Source organism: Columba livia, chromosome 16, assembly GCF_036013475.1.
Source record: "Columba livia isolate bColLiv1 breed racing homer chromosome 16, bColLiv1.pat.W.v2, whole genome shotgun sequence".
Taxonomy (NCBI): Eukaryota; Metazoa; Chordata; class Aves; order Columbiformes; family Columbidae; genus Columba; species Columba livia.
The window spans coordinates 7,549,462-7,575,013 of NC_088617.1; the positions used below are offsets into that span (position 1 = coordinate 7,549,462).

Here is a 25,552-nt window from a genome sequence, read left to right on the forward strand (position 1 = left end):
CAGCTGAGGCTCCTTCTCACTTCAGGCTGGAGAGGAGGTCAATACAGGGGTTTAATTAGTGAATTTTGTCTGTATTGAAGCTGTAGATGGGCACACAGGGGTCCAAGGCAGCACCGAGCAGGGGTGCTGGAGCAGCCTGTGATGCTCTGTGTCCTTATAGCAGTGAAAGACAAGGAAAAGCAGAATTTTCACTTTGCTTTTTTATAGGCCAGTGGGAAATTGTCTAGATTTCTGGATAAAACATTTATCCTTCTGTTTTGCAGGAGTATCTTCTTTAAGTCCTGGCTGGTCTATTGCAGTAGGATAAGCCTTCCCCATTTATTGTGTGCTTCTAAATTTATTTCAAACACTTAACTTCCAAAAGAAATCTCTCATTAAAGCTGAACTTGGAAAATGTAAAAGCGAGGTTGCTTGCAGGAGCAGATACATATGGACACGTGTGTGTGTGTAGGCAGGATGTGTTTTTTGCGTATCTGTACCTGTCATTGGGCTTTCTGAGCATCTTTCCTGCACCTGTACAAGTCATGTCTGCATCTTGAAAGTGATATTTGTTGTTCTGTGTCCCAATTGATTTCAGAAATGTAGTGAAAGACACAGATCCAAACCAAATAAGATTAAAGGCTTTAAAAGCTTAATAAACTAAGAAGAGCAAATCTAGCTGATAACAGGGCCTTGATATTAGGCTGTAAAGGATGGGGAGTTAAAGGATTACAGGTGACTCTGACTTGTTCATCAGCATCACTGGGTGATAGGACTCTGTAAACTGCAGAGCATCTTCTCTACCTTTCTTGTCTTTCCTGGCTGTATAAATGAATGATAGCCCAAGAGAGGGCTTTGGCTTGTTTGGTTTGCCTGGCTGACAATTGCTATTCTGGTTTCACTCCGATCAGCAGAAATGTGCTTTATTTCAGGAGAGAAAAGTCTGCCATAACTCTTCTGATTTTAGCACCACAACAAATCATTTAATTTAAAGAATGAAAGGTAAAAATGTTCTGCAGGCTAGAGAAGCAAAAGAAGCAGAAGGAATCCTATTTTTAATAAGAATAGTCATAAAGAAGAGAAATTTGCCCTCCTGATGGAAAGGTCCTGTCAGCTTCGAATGGGTTGAAACCTGTGCCACAATCTGTGAAATTTCTCTTTACAGCCAATACCTCTAGAATGTAATAGGCTTTGTGAATCATCGTAAAAAAACGCTACAGCAAGGACTTTACCCTGCAAAAACCCTGCAGCACCAGAGACGGCATTTCCCCTGCTCAACCGGAGGGATCCAGGAGAGGTTCGGGACGAGGGTGCAGATATTTTGGTACCTGCAGGGAGGGGCAAACCCTGACCCTGCCATTTCTGAGCCCGAAGGAACCAGATCTGGAGAGCACCATGAGATTAGTTACATCCCAGCCCCAAATCAAGACCAGCTTCTCACAAACATCAGTCCTGCTCACCTGCAAATCTTAACAGAAGTTAATGGATAAGCTCTGCACATAGATCTGGAGTATAATGAGGGCAACGGTTGTTTATCTATTTGTTTTTAGCAAATATTTTCTTAATTATGTGAGGTTCCTGGCAAAAGAGGAACAACAAGCCCCAGGTAACTTCAGGCTGCATTTCTGATGACTGGATTGCACCACAGACTCACTACCTGCTTGTCAATAATACAGTGTTAGAGTTTCATCAGCAAACACGCTTGTCATAACACACCTCTTGCAGAAAATTGCTTTTATTTTTATAAATGAGGAAACAGCTTGTGTGAACTTGCACATCACACAAAAGCAGAGTGGTCCAGTTCCTGCTCCCTCCGCTGAACCAGCCGATCTCTGCACCAGTCACACCTGCAGCTCCCAGGGACACAAAACCATTAAAAAAAAAAGTGGAGAAAGTGGCAAAGGAATGTAAATCAGAAGAGAAATAACCTGGAGACAAGGGTGACTGCAGTAAGGAAGAGGGAAGTATGACATGAAGGTAATTTCTGGGATCTTAGGGGGAAAATCCAGTGTGGCCAGAGACTGGAGACCTCTCCAGGAGCTCCCAGTCTGAACCTGAGGATAGGCAGGTCCATCTCCAGGACAGCTGGGTACCTCTCACTTCACAAACCAATGTCTTCCCTGGTCCAAACAAGCCAGGAAGCATCATGAAGGTATGGAAGGACAAGCCGTTCCCTTTTTATCCAGCCCTAATGGCAAATGTTGGTTTGTGAGAAGAAAACACTTGTCCAAACGTGGATGCCTGAGTGGGAAAATTCCCGGCAGAAGGCATGGGAGGGAAGGATCTGTCTTTATCTCCCATTTCAGGGCCTGAAGGCAGGAGGTGAAGCTAAGCAGAGCGTTATCTCTGCAGAACACCCCCCAATTGAGTCCCCTCGCTAATTGATGCTCTCTGCGGCACGTACTCCCGTGTTAACGTAACGCACAAAGCCAATTAAATGCCTGATTGGATGAAGCGGTCACAGTCAAGTGACCCACTGCCAGCCAGTCAGGAGTCCAAATTTCCAGATATCGTTAAGGTATGTGCGTTAATCTCCTCCTAAAAGATTAAGCATTTAACCTATTGCTGCTGTTTCAGATGAGATACAGAAAACCTGCTGTGCTGGGGGGAAGCGGGCTGGATGCCAGAAGGAGCAGACTTGCCCTATCCCAGCCCCACATGTGGCCACACAGCTCATCTCACAGCATCTTCCAGGTGGTTCAAATGGATCAGAACCAGGCAGCGTGTGTTGCTTCAAAAAGAAGACTCATTATTTCGCAGAAGAGAGAGATTTGTTGACAACCATTCCTTTCCCACTCCGTGCACCCCTTTGCCAGTGAAGAGAGGTGTCAGAGAGGGAAAGCTGCTTATTGCCATGTGGACTGATATCCCTTAGCCAGGGCTGCTCTAGATTCCTTTGAAATACTGATTTTTGTTGAACTTCCAAGGTGGAGTTGAGAATTGCAATGCCTTCCTAGCCCAAGAGAGGTGTGAAGGTGATTTCCCTGCTGACGCAGGAGGAAGAAGAAGAAATAATGGTCATTTAGTAGATGTGGCTTCCCTCATTGTGTGGCTTGACTGTGACCTACAACCACTCGCATCCTTGAATGCTTCAAGCCATTCCAGATGCTCCAGTGCTTAGTTCCCAGCTGCCATTCAAAAGCCAAGCCAGGAAAAGATGTCACATAGCTGATGGCACACAGTGGGCTAGGATGATCCATGGTTCATGTCCAATTACTAGTTAAATTAATGACTATCGATAGTAAATTGTAATGATTTATTTAGGTGTAAATACATATGAAATGCAATAATGCAACCCCAGTGTATTACTATGATACTTAAACACACTTAAAAATCTTACCGAGACGGGGAAATCTCCTGCTGTGCCTTGGTACTAGCAAAGTCACTGGTCAATGGGGGGAGGTTGGATGCTTTGATTTAGTGAAGATAAGCAAAGAGGTGTCTCTGTGTAAGGCTGAGCACTGGGAAAAAACCTGCAGGAACCATTCTGCCCCCTCCACTCACTGTTTCACTTATAATGTTTAAAAGCGGGGAGGATGTAAAGGCTCCATGCAATTGCATGTTTCCTATGCTCTTTCAGCTCAGTGCATAACACAGCCTTTCCGATCCGGGTGAGCTGCTGATACACAGATGATGGTTACAGATCAAAACCATATCTTTCTGCAAATATGATTTAAAAATCAGGCCCAGCACTTCAGCAGTGATGGAGTTTTATTTCTAGAACATAGTACTAGCCTTGAACCGTGTTGTTAGTGTGGGAGAGGAACACAGCCTATCCTCTCAGAAATTCAATGTGTTTGCAGAGTTTCTGTGCTGGGTGGCAGCATTTTCTGTGGGGTTAAGGTGAAGGAGAGAGTTTCCTCCTCTCTATCACTTTGATGGATGTGTGCTGGAGAGCAGAAACATGAGGGGTGTCAGGAGTGATGCTGAAGGCTCTGACAAATGAGCTCCTGAAAGTCCTGCTGCAGCCATTTGAGCTGTTCCCATCCTGCTGCTCAGCCCTGCCCACTGCCAGGGTCACCTCCCCATGGCAAAGTGCTCAGAACGGGGGATGTGTCCCCACACAGGCACCGGAGCTCACTGGTCTGCATTCACTTAGCTGTCAGAAGAGATGGGATGAGTACAAAGTGGAAGGGGGGCATTTAGACACACGTTCTGTCCTACTGACCTGGTTCACAGGCAATAAATTGCTTTGAGAAAGGAGCAATATGTTCAGCTGCTGCAGTGATTTGCTCAGGGAGCACGTCAAAACCTTGAGAATGAACCCAGAAGCTATAACTCTTCTTTGCCTTCTCCCTTCCAGCTTGCTGCATTAGAGAGGCAAGTGTTTGATTTCCTGGGCTACCAGTGGGCCCCCATCCTGGCCAACTTCCTCCACATCATCATCGTTATCCTCGGCCTCTTTGGCACTATCCAGTATAGACCTCGCTACATAGTGGTGGTAAGTAACACCCATTTTGTTCAGAGCTATTCAAAGCCTTTTGCAGCCTTTGCTCTGGTGGGATATGGCAAATGATGAGGAACTGAGTAAAGCGCTTGGGAAATCAGGCATGAGCATTGGAAACAATTTAAGCAGGAGGTGCTGAGCTTGTTCAGAGGGCTGCACTTCTACTGTACTTCCAACTTGGAAGATTTCTGATAATTATTAGTAGTACAAAAGTAACCCTGAGATGCTGCACAACACAGAGCGGGAGAACCAGATGCTGGACAAAGGTACAGCGGAAGCTCATCTGTTCCCTCCAAACTCCTGCCCCTGTGTCTCTAATCAGCCAAAGAACCATCTGCATATGGGAAATAAGATAAAACAATTGCGGTGTTGACTCAGGGCATTTCACTGCCCCCAGCTGCATCGCATATATATATATATAAACTAATTCCAGTGACTTCCTACTATTTATTACTTCTCTCTCCCCCCCCTCCATTCCCTTCCAGTACGCCATCTGGACTGCAATTTGGGTCACCTGGAACATCTTCATCATCTGCTTTTACTTAGAAGTGGGAGGGCTCTCAAAGGTGAGTAGAGGATTTATGGGTCAGGCCCAGGCTTTGTGTTTGAGGAGGTGGAGTTGAGCTGTGGGATGTGTAAGGTCTGTGTAGTAGATTGAGTGTATGGGCTCATTTGGACCAAGGACTTTGCTGTAATTCCATACCTGACCAGCTCCTGATGTTTTTGGATGGTGTTGTTTGTTTTGGGTTGTTTTGTTTTTCCAATGCTGCTAAAGACCTAGTGGCCACACCAGACAAAATATTTCCCATTGCACCATTTGGGAGAGACTTCTCTCTCTGCTGGATGGAGAACTAAGCAGAGGCATGTTGGGGAGGCTGCTGCATCTCCTCTGGATGTGGCCTCACAGGTGGTACAGCTTCCCTGTCTTAATTCTTCCTTCTTAAATACAGTAGTACTTATTTATGGTCCTTGGCCAGGGGTGTTGTGAGTTAATATGTGAAGCTCTTTGAAGACTAGATAACCTAAGTATTGCTGTCTGCTTAATGAGGGGTGAGTCAGAAATAACAAAAATGGGAGGCAGGTCCTGAATTAAGCCTGGGCTGTAAGCAATGAATTACAAAGTGTTGCTGTATCTTAGCAGACTCAGAGCAATTATAGGATACAGGTTCATTTTGGAGCACTCTACATCTGGCCTAAATTCCCAGGTCGTACATCTAAGTTGCAGTCATAATTGGAACTGAGCTGTGGTTTTCTTATCAGGCCTACAGCAAGTTGTGAGTGACAGCATAAATCCTTTGCAGATAAGAAAATGTAACTTCCTAATTCCTCAATTAATCTCCATTTCCTTTCTCAATTATCCATAGAAACTTTGAGAGAGTTCTGGGCCAAAACAGTGATTACTCATGGTCTGAAAGCTCAGCCTGAGATGATCTTTGTGTTGGCTGTGACCAAGTGAAAAAAAGGATTTTATGTAACTGTTTGAAAGCTTCCTTCTGTGGAGGAAATATTGGCTTGATAAACTGCCCTGGGAGCTTCTCTGACAGCCAATGTTTGCTTCCAGCCAGCTGATTACTTGTGTTTACTATTCCCAACCTGCTGTATAACACATTGGGTTGCTGTTCTGCAATTCAAACAGAGCCCCAAACTCCTTTCTCCACTACAGAGGAGCTTCAGCTCATAACCTTGCTCTGTGCTGTGGCTCATTTCAGCAAAGCCAACGGAGAACCTTTATTTAGCCTATGGGGTGACTCTTCTAACTGAGAACTTCTGTACTGCAGCCCAGTTCTATAAAAGTTGTCATCGACTCAGTGGATTTCCCTCTAGAGATGCAATGAGAAATTCCTGTTGTTAGTTTGGCGTCAACTGGCAAAAACGTGAGAGTATTTGTGCTCATTTGGTGGTAAAATTCTTTACAGTCTTGCCTGTGCTCTTAATGAGTTATTTTCATTTAAAACGGCTGTCTTGTAAGAAAAGCTCATGAGGCTGCTTTGTTTTCTCCTTCTCCTATTTAACTGAAGTTATTTGGGGCTATGTAATGGCAAAACAAAACTTCACATGGGAACAGAAGATAGACTTAAAACAGGAATGAAGGTTTCCGTAGGAAAGCATGGAGATTTGCAGGATGGACTCGAGAGTAATGTTGCTCTCTTACTGCATCTCTAGAAACCTGATCCAAAGCCGACTGAGCTCTGCGGGGTCTTATTGACCTCTGTGGGCTTGGGATCAGACCCCAGAAGGACAAACCTGGGCTTGGATGAGCAAGTGTTGTTCAGGCTCTTGGAGGGGGCAAGGGCAGGACAGCACCTATGGGGTTAATGGCAGAGGAGCATGTATCTCCGTGGGACCTTGGGAGAAGCTCTCCTTTAGTTCCTAATAAAAAATCAAAGTCAAAGCTTGTAATTAGCCTGGCAATAAGCAGGGAATTTGTAAGTATTAGAAGAGCAGCTTTGGTGGAGCAAGGCTGATGGAGCTGGTCAGGTAAGCACTAACTCATTGACTACTAGACTAAGCATGAAGATGCTGGGGAGTGTTTTGGATGGGGCTGTGCTCCTGTCCATGTCTCTCAAGGGGCTGGTAGCTCTGAGAAAGGTCTTGGGTGCTGTTTTTTCCTTTGATTCCTGGCGAGCAGCATTCCTGCTCGCCCCTCTGTATTCTTGACAAGGGCAGCCTGCCAGGGAGATCTCTGTCAGCAGCCGACTAATTCATCATGACAAAATGCAGAGAGGGCAGCGAGCTAGAAAGAATGGAGTTTGTTAACTTGATGACTGGTAATGACAGCCCAGTGCAACTGAAACAGGTGATAACTCAGGTCAGGTGAGAAAGAGGAGAAAGGATCCAAGTGCTTTTGCTATAACAAGTTTAGAAAAAGCCTGGAGAAATGAAAAAAGTGTGGAAGCAGTTGTGTGCACTTCTTGCAAATAATTCTTTGTGCTCTGGGGCCTGAATCTGGATGTGCAGTGGTGGGGGAACAGGATGCATGCAGGGCAGGGCTGTGAGGGGAGCTCAGACGCTTCTCCTTGTGTCCCCTTTGCTTTGGGTGCCTGGCTGATCAAAAAACCAGAAACCAGGGACTGCACGGCTGTGGGGTCTGAGGTGAGGTCCCATGTCAACCCACGAGCAATTTGGCAAAGGGGTTAAGAGACCCCCCAGTTATAAACTCTGTGTCATCAGTAGACTATGGACTGGTAGGTGCATCATTGTCGAATTGCTGAATCACTTCCCAACACTTCCCGACGTGCTTATTTACCCTCCAGGTTCCTCCAGCAGTGTTTGCTCTCTCCTGGCTATGGAAACCCCAAGAATGGCCAGACCTGCTCAGGGTAGTTATAACTATTTGCTAACCATCTGCCTCCTAACCTCTAGTTATAACTATGATGAGTTCTTTTTATTGAAAAGGTGAACTATCTTTCCTGCATTGTGAATCTATTCTCTACTTCCTGGAAGGACTAAACTAGCCTGATTTTTCTATCCTGTCACTTTTTTATCTTGTAATTTCTTCTTGGTAGGAATAAGAGTGTGGAAGATGGAACAAGCAGAACTTCGTTAGGTGGCCAGACACAAACGGATCAGCACAAGTGTCTAAGAAAACACATCCCTTTATGTTGCAAGGGCCTCCCTAAGCACGTAGCCCATGCCAGCTTTCCTCTAAGTGCTTTGCCAACGAGCAGGCAAGAGATGGAGCAATCTGGATTTGGAGGGTTGCTTCTCGGCACTGGCAGGGAGATGATGTTTCTCCGAGCGGCTTTTGGCAGCATTACGGTGCTGACTTGCTCTGCTTATCCTTCTGAGCACACTTGGGGGAAGTGCAGCCTCTCCAAAAGTGCCTAACCGCTGCCCATGGTGGGGTCACAGCTGAATTTCTAGATTGCTGTTCCTCCTCCTGGCCTGTGCCTGTTCCATCACCCTCTTTTCTCTTTGTCTGCCTGGCCATTTGGTTAGGTGAATTGTTGGGAGCTCTCTGAAGTTTCTAGGCTGTGCTTGAAATAACACGTTAAGCTTCTCCCTGTTTGCTTGAGTGTGAAGCACAGTCCCTCCTGCAGCCACCAGGTCCGAGTTAATAATTAAAATCCTGCTGTTAAGACATATGAGCATCTGTCTGTCCAGCTGCCACTCTGATTGACTCTTCGTCATGTACTTGAGAAACGTTCAGAGAGGTTTGAGGAATTGCTGTTGTGTATTTTAATGTATTCCTTTGTCTTTTCCCTCTGGAATTACTCATCTCAGAAGGATGTGTTCTGGTTTGGTTTGCGTTTTTTTACCCTTTCTTTATATTTTCTCTTGACTACCCAGTGCTTTGATCTGAATCTAGAGCCGTGGTGTGGTCTAAATCTCCTCTTGAAATGGAAGCAGCCCTTATTAGTCAGATAGCGGGGGTTATTTGTATTCCAGAGAATCTGGATGGCATCTTGGGATGACTTTGTACCTGCAAAAATAAACTGAGGATGGATAAATGCATGTGTGATTATAACTGTCCCTCAACTCCATCTGAATTTTGAAACTGGAAGCCTGGGATTTGGCCTCTAAATGCTGTGGCATTGTCAACAAGCCTGCTGGGAAACAATGAAAGTGGTTCTCTGTTGGCTCAGGGTATCCAGCTATTCAGCACACATGACTAAAAGATAAATGTTATGTTTCCTGTTTTGATAGGAAATATTTAGAACCAAAAAGACTTAAAATTATTCTGCTCTAGGGACTCCCATACAGGGTTCGATTTGTTTCCAGAGCCATTAGCTTGCTGGCTTGCCTGATAATTAAGGAAATCTGGGGGAAGGTGGTTCAGAAAGCTGTTAACAACAAGAAATAAAATCATCTCTGATAGCGTCCCTTAGAAAGCCATTTCAGAACAGCTTTCAGAAAACTGTTTAAGAGGAGCACAGCTGGCTCGGAGAGTGTCAAGGGTAGGTGTGAGCTCCCCATGGGACACCGTGGGGTGAGGCTGGGAAGGGAAAATAGCCTATAAAATGCAGGTACTACAGTTTTAGTGCTGTTTTCTTCCTCTCACGCTGATAGCAAATGGATGGCAACCAGGTGCTGCAACAGTTTGGAGTGATATGTGATTTTCTGGCTGGCTTTCAACATGCTCCTGAGAAGGAGCTGGTGTCACTCTTTGCTCATATTTCTCTCCAGGCTGAAGGTTAAAGAGGAAGCGATAGCCCTTAAACAGCAGCCTGTCGAGAGCCGGGGGGAGCGTGGTTACACACAGATCTCCCCCTGCGGCAGGACTCGCTCTGGGGATGATTAACAACCTGCATACCCCTTCTGGGAGCATTTCGGTGTGTTTAGACTTCAAAAGTGCTGCAGAAAGGTTTTGGGAAACAGCTGTTTCCTAAACTTTCTTGCAACTGTTTCTCTCCTGATTTTAGTGCACTGCTTCTATTTTGTTGTTTCATTTATCTTCAACCACCTCCTTGCAAATGAAGCTGGCAAACCGCAGGAGACACCCTGTGAATTTTTTTGCCAGTCTCCCAGCAAGCACTGAGCAACTGGAGCTCAATTAGGTGATTTTTTTTCTTGAACGCTCTTTTATTGTGCCCCATCAGCCCAGGTATCCTCCATGGACACCCAACCAGGGACACAGGCAAATGAATGACATCCCTTTGGATGTTGAGGCCCTTTCATTCATGCTGCCCTCGTGCCCTGCAGTGCTCAGACAGACATTTGTTCAGAAAGGCGTCTCTGTGAATGTGAGGGCATCCACACTCCCCGTGTGCCATCGGAGTCCATTTTACATCTGTGAGATGGATGGCTTGTCTGTAAGTCATTGTGGTGCTTTTAGAATCCAAATGTGCAAATGTGCTCAGTTTTCCAATCTCTTCTTAACTGAAGTATATATATACACATATACACACACACTTTTTTTTTTTTTTTAATTGAGCTGAAGCATGATTGTAGGCAAAGAGCAGTTCATCCTGGTTTGGACCTACTGTTCCTCCACCTGCCTCCCTCCAGCCCAACACCTGCTCTGCTTTTTCAGGCTTAATTCACAAGCAAGCTCAGCTTCTGCAGCAAAGTTAAGCCAGAGCCAATCCTATAAGGACTGACAAAAGGGGGATTCGGGAAGGAAAGCAGCCAGTTTCTTACTTTGCCAAATCCACATCGATGCCTCTGGAAGGAGCAGAGAAGGTACCAAAGGGGCTTTTCGCATCCGTGAGGCAGAAGGTTTGGGAAGGCGCCATCTGTGAGCTGGGAGAGGGAAGCCCTGGGGACGGAGGTTAAGAGTAGATCCTGGGGAACAGCTTTGTTTCTGTGCTGACTGAGGGAAGCCCCGGGCAAATAAGCAGGAATTGAGTCCTTTTTGTGAGAAAGATGATTCTTCCCTTCTCTGACCAGTGGTGTGTGGCTTGTGAGAGGGCAAGAACACAGAGATCTCTTGCTGGGGAAGATCATGTGTCTCAGAGCATGCAAACTTGGGAGAGAAAGAACAAGTTTTGCAGAAAAGATGTGATGTAGTGGGTATGTGGGATGCCTGTGGGCCACTGAAGAGCAGTGCCCAGCAGAGGGAGCAACCCAGACTCTTCTGCCAAAATTGTGAGAAGCTGCAAAACTGTCTCTAGAAATGCAGATAGCACAGCACCTTGTACTGTCCGCACTATTGTGTACATGCCAATCTAATAATTATTCCCTATAGCCTTTAAAATGCAGATAGCTCCCTTTAAACTCCCAACTGTTAACAGAGTTGTTCCCTGTTGTCTTTGCTATTCAGGCAGCTTTTGCACCGGTGCCACACTTCATCTCTGTGCCCTTCTCCATCTACTGTAACGCACATCCCATCTGTTGTGGTGATTGTGTCGGCAGTTTGGCAGCTGTCTTCTCATTTAATTGTCCACATTTCTTAACATGTGCTTCCTGCAGCATATTTTAATAACGGCTCTGCAAACTGTTTTTGAGTATCTGTGGTGGAACGGAGGGAACCACACAATGTGCATAGAGGGGAAGTTGGTTTCTGGTCACAGGTTTTCTGGCTAGCGTTCAAATTTTCTGCTTTTGTAACTCAAGTTTGCTTCTGGAAACAAACATGAAGACACAAAATTGTATCTGCAGGGCTGCCTGGCCAAGATCCCTGTATTGGCTGTGGAGACAAGTCTTCTCTCCAGAGGGTAATTCGGAGCAGGAGCCTGGATTAGCTGCTTTGAATCTGTTTTTCCCTCTTGACCCTACAGGGAGCTGAGGCAAAGGAGCTGCCATGTGATGTTTCCCGTGTTGGGAAGCTTGAACATCCCAAGCTCTGCTGCTATTCTGGGAGCCACTTCTTTCCTATAGGGATTGTGTAAGACCCTGGCATGAGCAGTGTGAAGTAATATATGGATTGGTGCTAAAACTTTTAGTAATGGTTAACTGGGGTGTCTATATCCAGTACCTATTTCTACCCTGTAGAGACACACAGATTCTCTGCCTGATCCATTTTATAATGTGTCCTTTAGAATAAAACTTCCAAGCCCTTGCCCCATTTTGTGGTCAGAAGGGGGAGTTGATTCTGCATCAAAGTGACAGTGGGGCTGCTGGGGCACCCGGCACTTAACACTGTCTGTGAAGTGATGCGGCTGATCTCCTGAGCTAATTCTGAGCCATCTTTTACCGTCTGCAGGGAGGGGTTTGACATGTCCTGTAAGCTCAAAATCCAGAAGCTCTCATGGGTGTTCCAGTGAGTACCACTCTTTTTCCCAAATGTGAGGAAAGTGTTGTCATTTTTATTATAAATGAGCTCCCAGTTGCACACCAAAGTCCTGCACTATGTGTGTAACCCCCACCATGGCATGTTTTAAATTATTGAATTAGCAAAGATGAGAAGAGCAAAACAAAAAGCCTCTCTTGGGGTAGAGATGATAAGGAGTTGCTGGGGAGGTGTTTAAAAGAAGCTGCAATAATCACCGAGAGGTCAGCTCAGCTCTGCTGGGTAACCTCATCTCAGGCTGACAGTCAGTAAGGTCAGCAGAAGATGTAGAAGCACCACATGTGAAGAGTGTGGAAGGAAATCAGACAGGAATGGTAAAGGAACTTGTTAGATGTGTTAAATGCTAGGAACAGAAGAAGATCTGTTGGGTTTTGAAACTCACCTTGGGGTTATGAAGTTCATATTTCTCAGTTCTGTGTGCTGGGGAGCACAGAGACCCATAACATGATTCTGTGACAAGGTGCTTAGTGCTGCCTCATTTAGCTTTTTCTTCTAGATTTGCAAGGTTAATCTCCAAACCGCAAAGCAGAGCTCTCTTCTGGGCACAGGAACCACTAGCAAAGTGGTTCCTCCACCTGACAGCATATCCAGCACTCTTATGGAGATCTCTGAAAATTTTCTCTTTAGGACAGTGAACTCCTGACATTCAATATCTCCCGGCACCAGTCCTGGTGGAGTGAAAATGGTCCTGGCTGCGTAAGGAAGGAGGCGTCAATGTCTGGCATCAAAGGGCTGGACAGCCATTCCTACGTCTCTGTGATCGGCTGCGCCCTGGAGTACCGGTACATCGAGGTCATGCACAGCTCCTTCCAGATCCTGATCGCGGTGAGTACAAATCATTGAAGAGATGCTGTTGTTCTTTTTCCTGGCACAGAGGCTGGTCCATATTTTCCACCCCGTTTGGTATCATCTGTTTGCAAAAAGTCTCTGTAAATTTTGTTTGTTCTCCTATTCTCTCTTATGAACAATATTGCTTGAAAGAATTGGAAATGGATCCCAGCAACCTAACACCTGAAGTGATGCATCACATGCAAGCATACAATAGCATATTGTTCTGTGTCCCTGGCAGGAGGTGGAAATTCATGTTTTGACAAGGACAGAGACCCTTCTGAGCAAGGATTTATCTTACTCCACATGCCTTAGAGATAGGGGGGGAGCACATATGTGCACATTTGTTGTGAAGAAATAAAAGGGAGGAGATCATTATCTCCAGAAAATGAAAGAAACTGTAAGGAGGCAGAAAGCAGCATGTTTTCTTTCTGCTGACACCTAAGATACATGCACTAAATGTTTCCATCAGCTCTTTCCGCAACAGAGTCTTCCACAGGTTTTTTAAAGTACTCCGCAGTAATTCAATGTCCTTAATGTTCACTATTAATTGTTTCTCATTTGTTTGCAAAATTAACTGAAACAAAATGGCCATTGTTCCCCTTGCTTCGTGGGTAGTCTTGAATTTTGTAGCAGCATTAGAGTTAGCAGCCTGCATCTTCCTAATCTGCTTTGCTTTGTTATTTGTGGTTAAAGGCTTTAAGTACAAACGGACGTGGACTGGTGAAACGTTCACATTTCAGCTTTCAGTTTTGGCTTAAAAAAGGGTAACGTGCCCTGATTAAATGTTGAGGGGTAATGAACAGAGAAATTCCAAGCTGCTGGAGTGCCAAGCACTTCTCTGCACACTTTTTGGTACAACTTTCTACTGCATTTCCTATTAGATGGGATGATCCGTGTGACCCAGTGAACTGCAGGGAGGGACAGACCCTGGCTTCTTTCTTGCCATGTCACAGAAGAAGCAGCAGACAGAGAAGCTCCTGTTTCCTGAGCTGGATTGACTCCCTGGCATGTGTGCTGGCTGTTAATATTTGGTTAGTTCCCCTTCAGGGAAAATGATCTGTATTAAAGTGTCCTGAGAGTCGCTTTGATGCATATGTATGAGAAAAGCAAACCCAAGTATCCAGAAGAATAAAACCTCTTGTCTTTTAGAAAGGGCTGTTGGCTGGAACAGGATTGATGCTGCTGGTTCTTTCCTGAGTTTGGTGACACAACTGACAGACTTTGAAGTCAGAACATCCCAAGTGCAGGAGTCTCTTACTGTTATTAGAGCATCCTTCCAAAATGCCTGGGCTGGCACCAGCCCCTGTGCCCCAGGTTAAAGTTTCAGCTAAAAAGTGGTCCTGACTTTGTTTTATAGCAACTCACTAATGTAGGCACATAGTCCTGAGCTAAGAGGTCGTGCTGATATTTAGGAGCCTGTGTCTCCGGCAGTGTTTTCTCCTTTGCTTCTTCCCAAAGGCACGTGACAATATTCCCTGTGCATCTGCAAAACACCACAAAGGGCCAGATGGGGAGACCGAGGAGGGAACTATAAGATAAAATAGGAATTAGGTAAATATTTTCTTTCTCCCTGAGATTTAAGTTGCAGTGGATTTTCAAATCCTAAACCCTGGAAATGAGGCTAAAATATGTGTATGCAAGAAAGCCATATGGGCTGAGCAGTGCAGAGTGAACTAAGTTTCTGCTTGTCCTGTAATAGAGTATTGAAGCCCCAGGCCTGTAACTGCTGCCATCTCTGAAATGCTCATGTAATTTTGTCATGTAGAGGGAGAAACAGAGCTCTTCCTCTCTGCGTTGCTGAGGTAAGGCAGAAATCGAGCCTTTTCACATTCTCACTCAGACCTCGCCTGCAAACAGTCAGCCCGTCCTCTCCCTTTTTAGTCTCTGAGGGTCAAACTCTTTGATCCCTGCCAGGATCTTTTTCTGTTCCCTTTATCTCATTTTAAGGCAGATTTTATTACAGGCTGCTGTCCTTCCCAGAGCGCCTGTACCGCAGACAGGCAGGGACACCAGATCAATAGGACAGAAAACATGACTGGGAACTTCAAGGCTCAGGGGATGCAGCAAGGGACATGACCCAGTTCCCTCCTTGTCTGCCACGCATTTGGAACCAGAACAGTCAGTTCCCTGTTAAGAAGGGCAAGGGACAGGCAAAACTCTGTTTTCTGTAGTTGTTTTTCTTTTTTCATTGTTTAATGGTTTCTGGAAGTTGTGAGTGGGGAGGTTTGTGGGGGTTTTTGTATGGTGGTTTTTGGTTTGGGTTGGGTTTTTGGGGGGTTTGGTTGGTTTTGGGGTTTTTTTTGTGTGTGTTGTTTGTTTTCATTTTTGTGTGGGTGGTGGTGGTTTTGGTTTGGGGTTTTTTGTTTGTTTTGGGGTTGGTTGGTTTGTTTTAATTCCAGATACAGTAGTGTGAAATGCATGTTCTTTAAGCACTGCCCAGCTGTGGACATTTTTGCTTGTTTTCTGGAAATACCGGTTCCTTGAGACTACTGAGGAGCTGTAGAGCACCATATTGCGTACCTGGGGTAAGGCTGAGTTCATCTCACCGAATTCCATCTCGCCTGCCAAAGGGGAGGGAAAACAAACCTGAACCCATATGGTGAGCACAGTGTCTGCTGTCAGGACTCCTGCTGACTATATTATCCTGCTCCTGGGCATACATTTGAAGATACATAAGGTCTCAGTCTGCTTTCGCTCTGAGCTTTTCTGTACTTCTTAAAGGCAAAAGCAACTCCTTTAAGCTGGAATGGGATCAGATTTGCTCACATCACTCACCATGCATGATACAGGTGGCTGTAGGTTTTCTCAGTGCTTTAGCACAGAAGATATTGGAGGGAAAAGCTTATTACAACAACATCTTAAAGTCTGTGCTGGTATAGAAATGCCACTATAAAACTAATCCTACCAACCCAATCAGGAAATGCAACAGCAACTAGTTTGTCAAAAAAAGAAAAAGCGGCTTTTTTTTTTTTTTTAAATTTTATTTTTAATCCTAGCAAGGATTCATCTTGCATCTCCCCAACTCGCAGCCAGCAGGGAAAGAAGTGATTTCTGGTTTGGAAATACCTGGCATAGCTCTGGGCTGTCCATATGGCAGTTCTGGAAGAGGGGAGAGTTTGGCTTTTCCTGAGGCTCTGCTGAACGGGATGGAAATTGGAAATGTCTTCCCAACCGAGAGAGCTCGCTGCCTGCCTGTCTGCTGTTCACGCAGACTGACAGGTTGGAAGGTTCCCAGGAAGGCGGCGATACAAGCCCTGACAGCAGATGTTATGTGAGAAGCGACGCACGAGAGATACTTTGCTGTTGGCAGAAGCGAGATTTTCAGTGGCCGTAATTGCATCCAAAGAGTAAAGAAGGTCAAGGAATCAAAGGATTTTGGTTGCCTCTTTTTGGCCATCTGGCCACACTAGCTCCTTCACAAGCTGGCTTTTTGCTTGCTCATAGCAGAAATCTCTTCATTTTCCCCCTCTAGCGTACACACTTCATTAGTTCTGATTAGAAGTGAGACCTGGAATCCATTTGTGCTGAAGATGGAGACTGCACATATTCTCTGTAGTGGAAAAACCAATGGCGAGTTTTTCTATTGAGAGAAGAGCTGAAGAGCCCAGAATCTTCACTAGGACAGATGTAGGCTGAAGCAAAGACTTTACATGAGCAACACCTAAAATTTGCCCTCCCATCCTTCATGTGTTTTGCACACTCACAGCCAGCGGCTCCTTTTCTGTAGATCTTGCTGTAATTCAGCCCTCCTGGCTCCAGCACTTCAGTTCAATGCGGCTGTTTTGTGAACGCTTTTCAACTCACTATTAAAAAATTAACCTCAGATGACTGAAGGGAGAGGGATGTACAGACTTTTCCTTCTTTCCTTTGGGCACGTGTCTCTTCCCATCTCTCCTGCTCTGTTCATTTGCCTACAGAATGCTCAGGACACCCCAGCTCTATCCTCTTTTGTTGGGCAGCATGTGTGTTCCCAGGCTGTCTGACAGGCTGACTGAACACACCTGCCTACAACATGTGTTCCTAATAAAAACCTTAATCGGATACTTGTGCAGCCTGGAGGAAGCTGGTACTGAACATGTAGAACAAGTAAAGAAACAGCAGCGGAGGCCAAAGCCCAAGAACATTCTTTGGGGAATTAGAGCAATAGCTTAGTGTCGTTTTACATCACTGACGTTTCCCCTCCTCTTCCACCTCCCCTACATAACTTGCAAAGATCTAAGAATTATCATTATTTCTCTGGTATAGTAGAGCTTAAGCCCCTCTTTTGTATTGAAATCGGCAACCAAGATGGAACTTTGAACAAGAGTGAAATTACTGCCAAATTCTTGGTCTTTGTGAAGCTTTCTGCCACTTTGCATGGCTCTATTAACCCAAAGTCCCTGCTCTGAGGTGTGATGGAAAATCTGGGGAAAGAGAAAACCTTCCTGGAGTTCTCTTGGAATCAGGACACATGTTCAAGATGCATCTTTCCTACTTGGATGTTTGTATGTATGTAAATTGCATGATTTGACCTTATGTCCTGTAAAATGGAAAAGTCTGGATCTCCAAACTCAAAAAAGTGTGGCCGCACTCCTGATTCGATCCCAGGGTGGGCACAAACACACTTGTGGTGGAGACCAGCGTGTGCAGGGGGGTGGTTCGGCATCCTGTTGGATGCTGGGACTGCTTTAATCTGAAGCGTTTTGTTTTTCCAAGAGTACTTCTAAGTGATGACATCAGTAGCTACCCCGGCTCAGCTGATGAGCACTAATTGCTGATTACACAGCCAAGGCTACTTGTGATGTAAGGACACATCTGGGACCACCAAACCTGCCCCAAACTGCAGAAAGAAAAACAGCTCCCTGGCTTTTCTGTCAGAAGAAAAATCTCCGATTGTTCTGATTTTTTTAAAATACATTTTGTTTGTTTGCCTTTAAAAAGCAATGTTTCTACTTGAAGGCAATTCTAAAAGTCATCAAGTAAAACTAGATTGGCCATTACATGTGGCTTTGTGGTTAGTATCATGGCCAGAAGGAGATAGATAGATAGATAGATAGATGGATATTTTCTGCACAAAGTCCTCTGTAGCTCATAGAAACTTACTATGAAGCAGCCCTGGTTTCAAAAATGTGCAGTGGGAATGAGTGGGAGCGACTTCTTCTCCACTGAGGTACCAGGATGAGTTTCCATAAGGCTCACCCAAGACAGAGCTGGCTTGTCTTTCAGCTGATTATAGAAAATTGTAAAAGAAATACAAGGTTTAGCTATGCTTTCCTTCCAACATGGTGTGTTTTGTCAGGGAGAGCAGGAGAAATCACAAATGCGTTATAACTCCCCAGTAGAAATCTCATTATCTTGCCTTTTGTTTTCTGGTGTGATGTATTTTTCTGTCAAATTAAAAATGAATGAACTCCACTTTTCAAGCCCTACTATGCATCATTCTGTCTTCCCTTGGAGTGAGTCACTGTATGTTACATTTTAACTCTTGTTCAAAAGAATTGAGTTCACAGTGGAAAACAATTACGTCTCACAATAACTTTACTAATATAGTTACTGTCAACCAAGATCTTGCTAAGTGGGGTGTTATGTAAAGATGTAAAATGAAGGATGGGGAGGATATTTGATTAACTTGAAGGTAAAGCAAAATAAAGCCCTGTTGGAGTGAGGATGCTTAACTCCCATAGTACTAGAAGTTTGTTTTTCTATTCGGGCTGAGTGACAACTCGCCACGGAAACTGCATGAGACTGTTCTGATGCTTTAGAGCTTCTGCAAACCACCAGCTAAGGACAGACCCACCAGACTACTTTAAATTGTGGTTTTGATGTTTTCTGGTTTTCTGCTGCAGAGATTTCCCTGGGCAATGGGTTGACTTGTAGGCTGCACCATGCCAGGATGGCTGCTCTTTGAGAGGCACCTACTGGTTTATTGCTCCTTCCCTGCTTCTAACTGGTTCCCAGGAGCTGACAATTTACTGCTAACCTATGCGATTTGTGAATTAAGACCACTGCTATCATCTTCTGCCCATTTACTTTGCAGGCCCAATGCTTGTTTAGTCCATGCAGAAGGGTTTATCCTCCAATGACAGAAGTAACCATAGAAATTGTAGAGCTAGAGTAAGACTGGGATTTCTTTCCAATGCATTTTTGATCTCCAGGCCTAAGTTGCTAAAGATTTCAGTGTCTCTGAATGTTGCTGCCAGTACGTCATCATTTTCATGGTTAACTAAGTTTTTGCTGTTCTGAAGGTGAGAATGGGTCTTGCAGGGTTTTAGTTTGGACTTCGCAGCAAATAGGACTCGGCTCCACCTGTACAGTAATGCTGTGAAGCTGACAGTAAATATTGGCTGCTGAAGTTGTGCCAAGTAGGTTTTGACCAGTCTTGCAAGACTGATGCTAAAATGATTTATTCTCTCTATTTTCCAGCTGGTGGGCTTTGTCTACGCCTGTTATGTTGTCAGTGTTTTTACAGAAGAAGAAGACAGCTGTAAGTATTTACCAACAGATAAGCAAAGCAAAGGCTTTATTACATTTTATTCCCCTCTCAGATGTTCATCTATCAGGAATGAGTTGCCACCAGTCTTCTTTCTATCTCTCTATGTGATATGGCACTACCTACCTGTCAAGGATCAGCTATTTGTACTGTGAGGATGTTTGAGGATGTACTGAGGATATCTCAGATCAGCATGTGCTGGATGCTGTAATTCTGTTACTCTAAGCCCAAAAAAGCTTGGTGTTGGCTGCTCACTCAGGCTTTAGAGAAACTGGGCAGCTGCTTCTGTCTTCAAGCTTCTATAGCTTAATGCCACTGAAATATTACCATTGTAATTAGGAGCACCTACAACAAGGAACACAGCCCGGTAGTCAAGCAGGTCACCTGCTGAGCATCATATGCCACAAACTAGAGCATGAGATTTCTTGCCAAGAACCAACCTGACCACTTAATTTAAAAGCAGAGGAAGCCCTGTATTGCATTTACAAGATGGAGCTGACTCTCTCACGTTTGATATACAAAAAAGGATATATTTTAAGTGTTATGACATGTCAGCGAAGAGCAAAGGCTCAGAAGAATCACATGGGTGGTTGGGTTTCTGGGATCTATCCAGATATCTATAACCTGGTTACTTTGCCCTTCTAAAACTCCCTTTGAAAGCAATAATTTGGCAAAATAAGAATGGACACGTAGGGTTCAAATAAATGTGAAGGCTGATTTCTTTGGCAATGTGTTGCTTTTCTGTGAATTTTCAGCATGTTTGAAGAATGAGAAAATCCGTTTACTCCAGGTAAGGATCTGATCCAACAGCTTTGTATCCAAGTGGCACTTCTTCAATACATTTATTAGGTTTGTGTAAGTAGCTTTTTGTTTTAAAGAGCAGCTGGTGTGGATTTCAGCTGAAAAACAACAGCTTTGAACTGAACACTTGGAAGTATGTGACGAATGTTACACTCATGGGAGTGAGATGAGATAACGTTGCTTTTCTGACTTGTCCTCATGTTCTTCTGTTGCTTCCCATGTGGCTGAACTCACTCCGCTGACTTTATCAATCATTTGTTTGGAGCCTGGCATTGCACTTAGCAAAGGTGTTACGTTATAAGTAATATTTTAAAATTACCCTATAGTTCATATATTAGCTAAATAGCTTGAGCTCTGAGCCCCTTTTGACTATTGTGAAGTAACAACTTGACAGAGCTCATTTTTATAGTGGGGATCTGTTAGGACAGGCAACCGCATGGAAGGAAGCATTATCTAGAAACAGAGCTGTTAATTTCAGGATTTGTATATTTTTTTCCCACTAACAAATTCCTTTTCCCTCCATTTCCCAGCTTGGAGTTAAAATGCCAGCTTGAATAATTAACAATGACAAACCATCAATATTTCACACTCACAGTGGTAGATCCTTCCAGTGACCCGGACAAATCTGAGCTGCGTTTTAATTTTCTCTTCCATTTGTGGTTTCCTTTAAATGTTGCTTTGATATGCAGCATGAAGTAATTATAAGTGCTGAGGCACATTAATCAGGAAGCTCATGCTAACGTGATTGTCATGAGAAAACACAGCAGTAGGGATCTACTAATGCTGAATTGTGGGCAAGAATATTTTAGATGTGTTAATGCACTGTAATATCTCGCAACAACGAACCACAGTTAAGATTTTTTTAAGTAACTTGGATTTTGAGTGTTTCCATGGCTGGGTGCTCAGAAGACAGGACTTTTGTTCAAGGTACTAGATAGTTACTGAAAACTGCGATTCTTTAAGGTTTCCTAATTCAGACATTCCACAACTGAGCTAATATAGTTAGTATCTGCTTTTCAAAACTGCAGACTGTCTAGATTTTAAAATACTCAACCATATTCAAAAGTGGCTGAGGAAAGGTCAAGTCTCACTGGAACTCCTGGAAATTATCCCCCAAGTAACTAAGAACCTCTACAGGTTTTCTCATTAAGTGACAGTTGTTCCAAAATCCCAGTATCAGCATGAAGCTATCCCTCAAGATGAAATTGGTTAGAATATGTTGTCCCTTGGTTTGTAAATATATTTTAAGAGGCTGTTTTGGGTTTTTTTTCCAGTTCCAATATCGTTAGTAAATATATTTTCTATTGTTTTTTCACCAAAAAAAAATACTAAAACTCTTTAGCTAAAATTTAAAATAATAGTGCCACCTTCAGGAAAGAAAAAATAATCAGGCATTTACATAGTTCCTAAGACTCCCCAGTTATTTTTAAGTGGCTTTGGACTGGAGAGCTTTCACACTTCCAAACAAAATGCACTAACTTGGCACCAAAAAGTGATCTAAGCTGGATCTGTTTTAAAGGTTTTTGCAAGGCGTAGTAGGTCAGTCACAAATCACATCATATCGTACCCTGACTGACCTGACTGGGTTGGTGAGCTCAGTAATTTAGACCTGTCCTAATTTCAGGGGAACTAAGAGAGTCTTGGAAAATTCTTCTGTGGTTACTAGGGGAATTGACACATGAAATTTTCCTTGTTTAGTTGCATTGCCCTTGTGTGAATGCTGGAGAAGGGAAGCATTGTTCCTACTTGTATACAATTAAAAGAAATGGAGTTGGCAGAGGGGACGTGAAAAATATCCGAGCTGAAGCTAATGAAGTATTTGCAGTTTTCCAAAGCTGCTGTTGTGTGTCTTGCGGGAAAGACAAGTGGGGCAAGAAAATTCCTATTTTACCGTTAATATATGGCCTTCCTGGGGACTGCTGTGCTGCCAACTTCTTCTGGCTTTGCCAGCTCCATTCTCTCGTGGTGGCAATATCCAAGGAGGCTGAGGACACAGTGGTGTTTTTCTGTCTCTTGTGAGCTCTCTGCTTCAATTCTTGCGCCAGCTGGATCTCCTCCTTGGCACAGGGGATCCCGGAAAAGAGGTCTGTGCAGGCAGAGACTTCCAGCAGGCAATCCATACCTGAAACATCATTTTTCTGTTCTCTTACTTATTTTTATGTTATGCCATTGACATGCACCAACTTATTTTCATTTCCTTTCAACTTTCTGGCCATGTTTGTTTGTTTATTTGAGTTTTGATTTTTTTTTCAGTTGATTTCATTGGTGGATTTGATCCATTTCCTCTCTACCATGTCAATGAAAAACCCACCAACCTTTTGTTCAAGCAGACATACCTGTAAGTATCATCTCCTGTGCTAAGAGGCCATGCGTGCCTCTTAGTCTGATGGCTCAAGGGTGCCACAGGTTTGGGTTTGTTCCTCTGGGCAGGTTGATTTCTCCAGCAGGCTTTTCAGGAATGGAAGGAATGAACAAGTGGACACCAGAGGGGTGAAACTACTGTCTTTTAGATCTGTGGACAGCCGTTAACTGAGCTCTGACTTATACATCCATGCAATTTTGATCACTGACAACACCTTTGTCATCCTCTGATAATCTTCTCATGGTAGCACCACAAAACTTGACCCTGTCTTGGGTACAGGGTCTCCCTGTACCTGCTTGTAGGGAACTCATAGGGTACAAAGCTAATGCACAGGTGAATTAAATTAAACCAAGTACTAGATGGTTTGTGTGCTGGATGGCACAGGTTTGCTCTTAAGGTGTGGGGGGTTTGTTTTTGTTGTTTGTGTGGTTTTGGGTTTTTTTGTTGTTTTTTTTTGGTTGTTTGGTGGGGTTTTTTTTAATAAATTCTGTTGACTACAAGAACAGCAGATATTATCTGTCGAGCATCCCAAGAGTTCAGCTGAGAGCAGCGAGCAGAAAGGGGACTCATCCACAGCAGCTCCTCTCATACCACCCATAGACCCATCGCTGAGTTCCAGCTGCCACCCTCTGATAATCCCTTCCCGCTGCTGAAGGCACAAGATCACACTTTCACAGAGTCCACTTAAAAGCTGGTTCTTAATAAGATTCTCAAACATAAAGGCCAATGTCATCTGTTTAAAGCAGCAATAAGATATGCGTTTTTCATGCTTTCTAAATCAAGCTGCAAGAAGGCAGTTCCACGTGCAGGCATTTTTAAAAGCAGCTGCTAAAGGAAGTTGGTTTTTAGGAATAATGTTGCTGGAGAGTCGTGGCAACAAGAAAGATGTGAAGATGGGGGAGAAAAGTAGGGCTGAGGGACAAAAAACTGCCCCCAAATAGATTTGTAGATGTGTCTCTTTAATGTAGCACAGACTTACTACCCACTTTGTCACTACAGCACAAGACCAGGAGAATGAGTAATTTTTGCAAAGCAGTTAAGTTCTCTGTAACTTCGGGGCTTCTATGGCATTATTAGAAGGGATGCTACAGGAGATTAAATATTGATTTCCCTCTCATTTTGTCACAGTGGGATGGAATTTTCCATAGTCTGCAGACACTGCAGAGCTTTAAGCAGCTCCCTGATTTACTGGGTTGGTGCAGCAGTGTGCTGGAGAAACATCACACTTTTACAGGCTGGGGTTTGGGCTGCATTTTTCTTAAAATGACAAATTCTGTTTGTGAAAGAAGCTAGTACTTATAAACAAAGTTTTCTATATGGGGAGATTGTAACATGAACAGAAGCTAGCAATGTAAAACTTCCTTACATGGGTCTTGGTAAGATGGTAAGCTACTAATGAAGTACACAGATAATTTTGTTTTTCAGTCCTGGTCTTCAGAGCATCACTTATCATATGAGAGCTTCTGCCAGCACAATATAATATTTATTTCTGGCTAACAGGAGGTGAAAACAGCTGCTGAGCAGTAGATAAGGTGACCCACTATAAATTTCACAGCAGCCACCAAAGAGCAATTTTTGTTGATTTATTTCAGCCTAGCTCTTGCCTTTCTTCCAGATGTATGAACGGGAGGGAGAGGAGGAACAGATACTCCATTCTCAGCTAATGATGCCATGGAGTTTCATGGAGTTTTGCAGTCTGGGGCACTGAGTGCCAGATGCCCTTGACCTGCAAAAATCAGTTCATGACAACCAAAGGCCTTTTTTTTTTTATGTCCTGTTCAAGAAGATGCAAAACAACAAATACATCCAACTGCTCTTAAGTTTAAATTTATAGAACAGCTAGGGGTCAAGAACGTGGGCTTTCTGGTTTTAATGCCTGTTTGTTGAAGGAAATGCTGGATAAAACCAAACCTATTCTACAACTACTGACTAGAAGCTAAATGCAACCATGAACTCCCATTTTCAGATGGCATCACCCTATTGTCAGCAGTCAGCTGCTCTCCTGATAATGCAATTCCCTGGTGCCACAACTCTAACAAAATCACTTTTCTTCATCCCCTAATGGCATTACCCTATTCACCCCAGTTTTATCTGTTCTTTTCTGATGAGATCACACTCTTTCCTCTCCTCCCACTGTGCCTTTTTTCCTTGTCCTGGCTTGCATTTTTCCCTGGTCTCTCTTCTTAATTGCTCCAAATTTATGAATTTTCATAGACCACAAGGCCCCACAGAACAATGACATTGACCTAGACCAATGAGCAGAGCTTAAGCCCAAGACCAACCCCTGTCTCCTGGCCAGAGGCAGGAAGCAGCTGGACTGTGCAGCATTAGACTAGACTCCATGTAAGGTCATCAACTTACAGATTGCAAGCAAGTTCTTCAGTAGATCAACTGACAGGGACAAGAACACAAATAACATTCTTAAATTCAAAAGAATTCAAAATCCAGACTGAAACTCTGGGGAAGAAACTAAACCCCTTGAGCAGTGTTTCTACCCCAACCCCTCCAAACTTTGATCCCCAGAATAGTTTACAAAGGAAATTAGAGCAGGAAAAAAAAATCCCACTTTGTTTTGAAGAGAGAACAAACACACAAAACAAAGTGCTTTTGCTTTTCTTTTCTAGGTAGACTTTTTCCCAAGCAAACACTTTGCTGAATAACAACAGGAATATGCAAACTGTTTTGATCAACCCGAAGCTGCATGTTTAAGGTGATGTTTCAGCCGAAAACATTCGCTCATCCTTACTGCTGCCTGCAAAAGCAGATCTGCTAATACTGCTGCATCTACACCAAAAGCACATCACCGCAGTTTCAAGCAGCTACTTTATCTTAGAGATGACCCCTAGCTTTTAAAATTCCTAACCAAATTTTATGCAGCTCCAGATGCTGAGGGTACATAGATTTAACCGTTTGGCTCATATCTGTTCCTTAGTCTAACTGCAGTGCATTCAGGTCTGGTACACACATAATGTTCTTTCCAGGCTTGAGGAC

The 25,552-nt window shown here is 43.9% G+C and overlaps 1 protein-coding gene across 4 annotated transcripts in view; it reads left to right on the forward strand.

Annotated features, from left to right (window-relative positions):
- NKAIN4 (sodium/potassium transporting ATPase interacting 4) overlaps nt 1–25,552 on the forward strand; it is a 45,618-nt gene that overhangs the window by 18,557 nt on the left and 1,509 nt on the right. The window contains exons 2-7 of one of the 4 annotated variants that reach the window (XR_010466582.1): nt 4,283–4,420; nt 4,912–4,992; nt 12,726–12,923; nt 19,332–19,392; nt 22,453–22,537; nt 25,186–25,271. Coding sequence is in view for 2 of the 4 variants with exons in the window: in XM_065032362.1 (XP_064888434.1) it covers nt 4,283–4,420; nt 4,912–4,992; nt 12,726–12,923; nt 19,332–19,392; nt 22,453–22,537 (563 nt within the window). In the remaining 2 variants the exon portion in view is untranslated. The remainder of the gene's footprint in view (nt 1–4,282; nt 4,421–4,911; nt 4,993–12,725; nt 12,924–19,331; nt 19,393–22,452; nt 22,538–25,185; nt 25,272–25,552) is intronic. The other 3 variants (XR_010466583.1, XM_065032362.1, XM_065032361.1) reach the window with 3 other exon arrangements.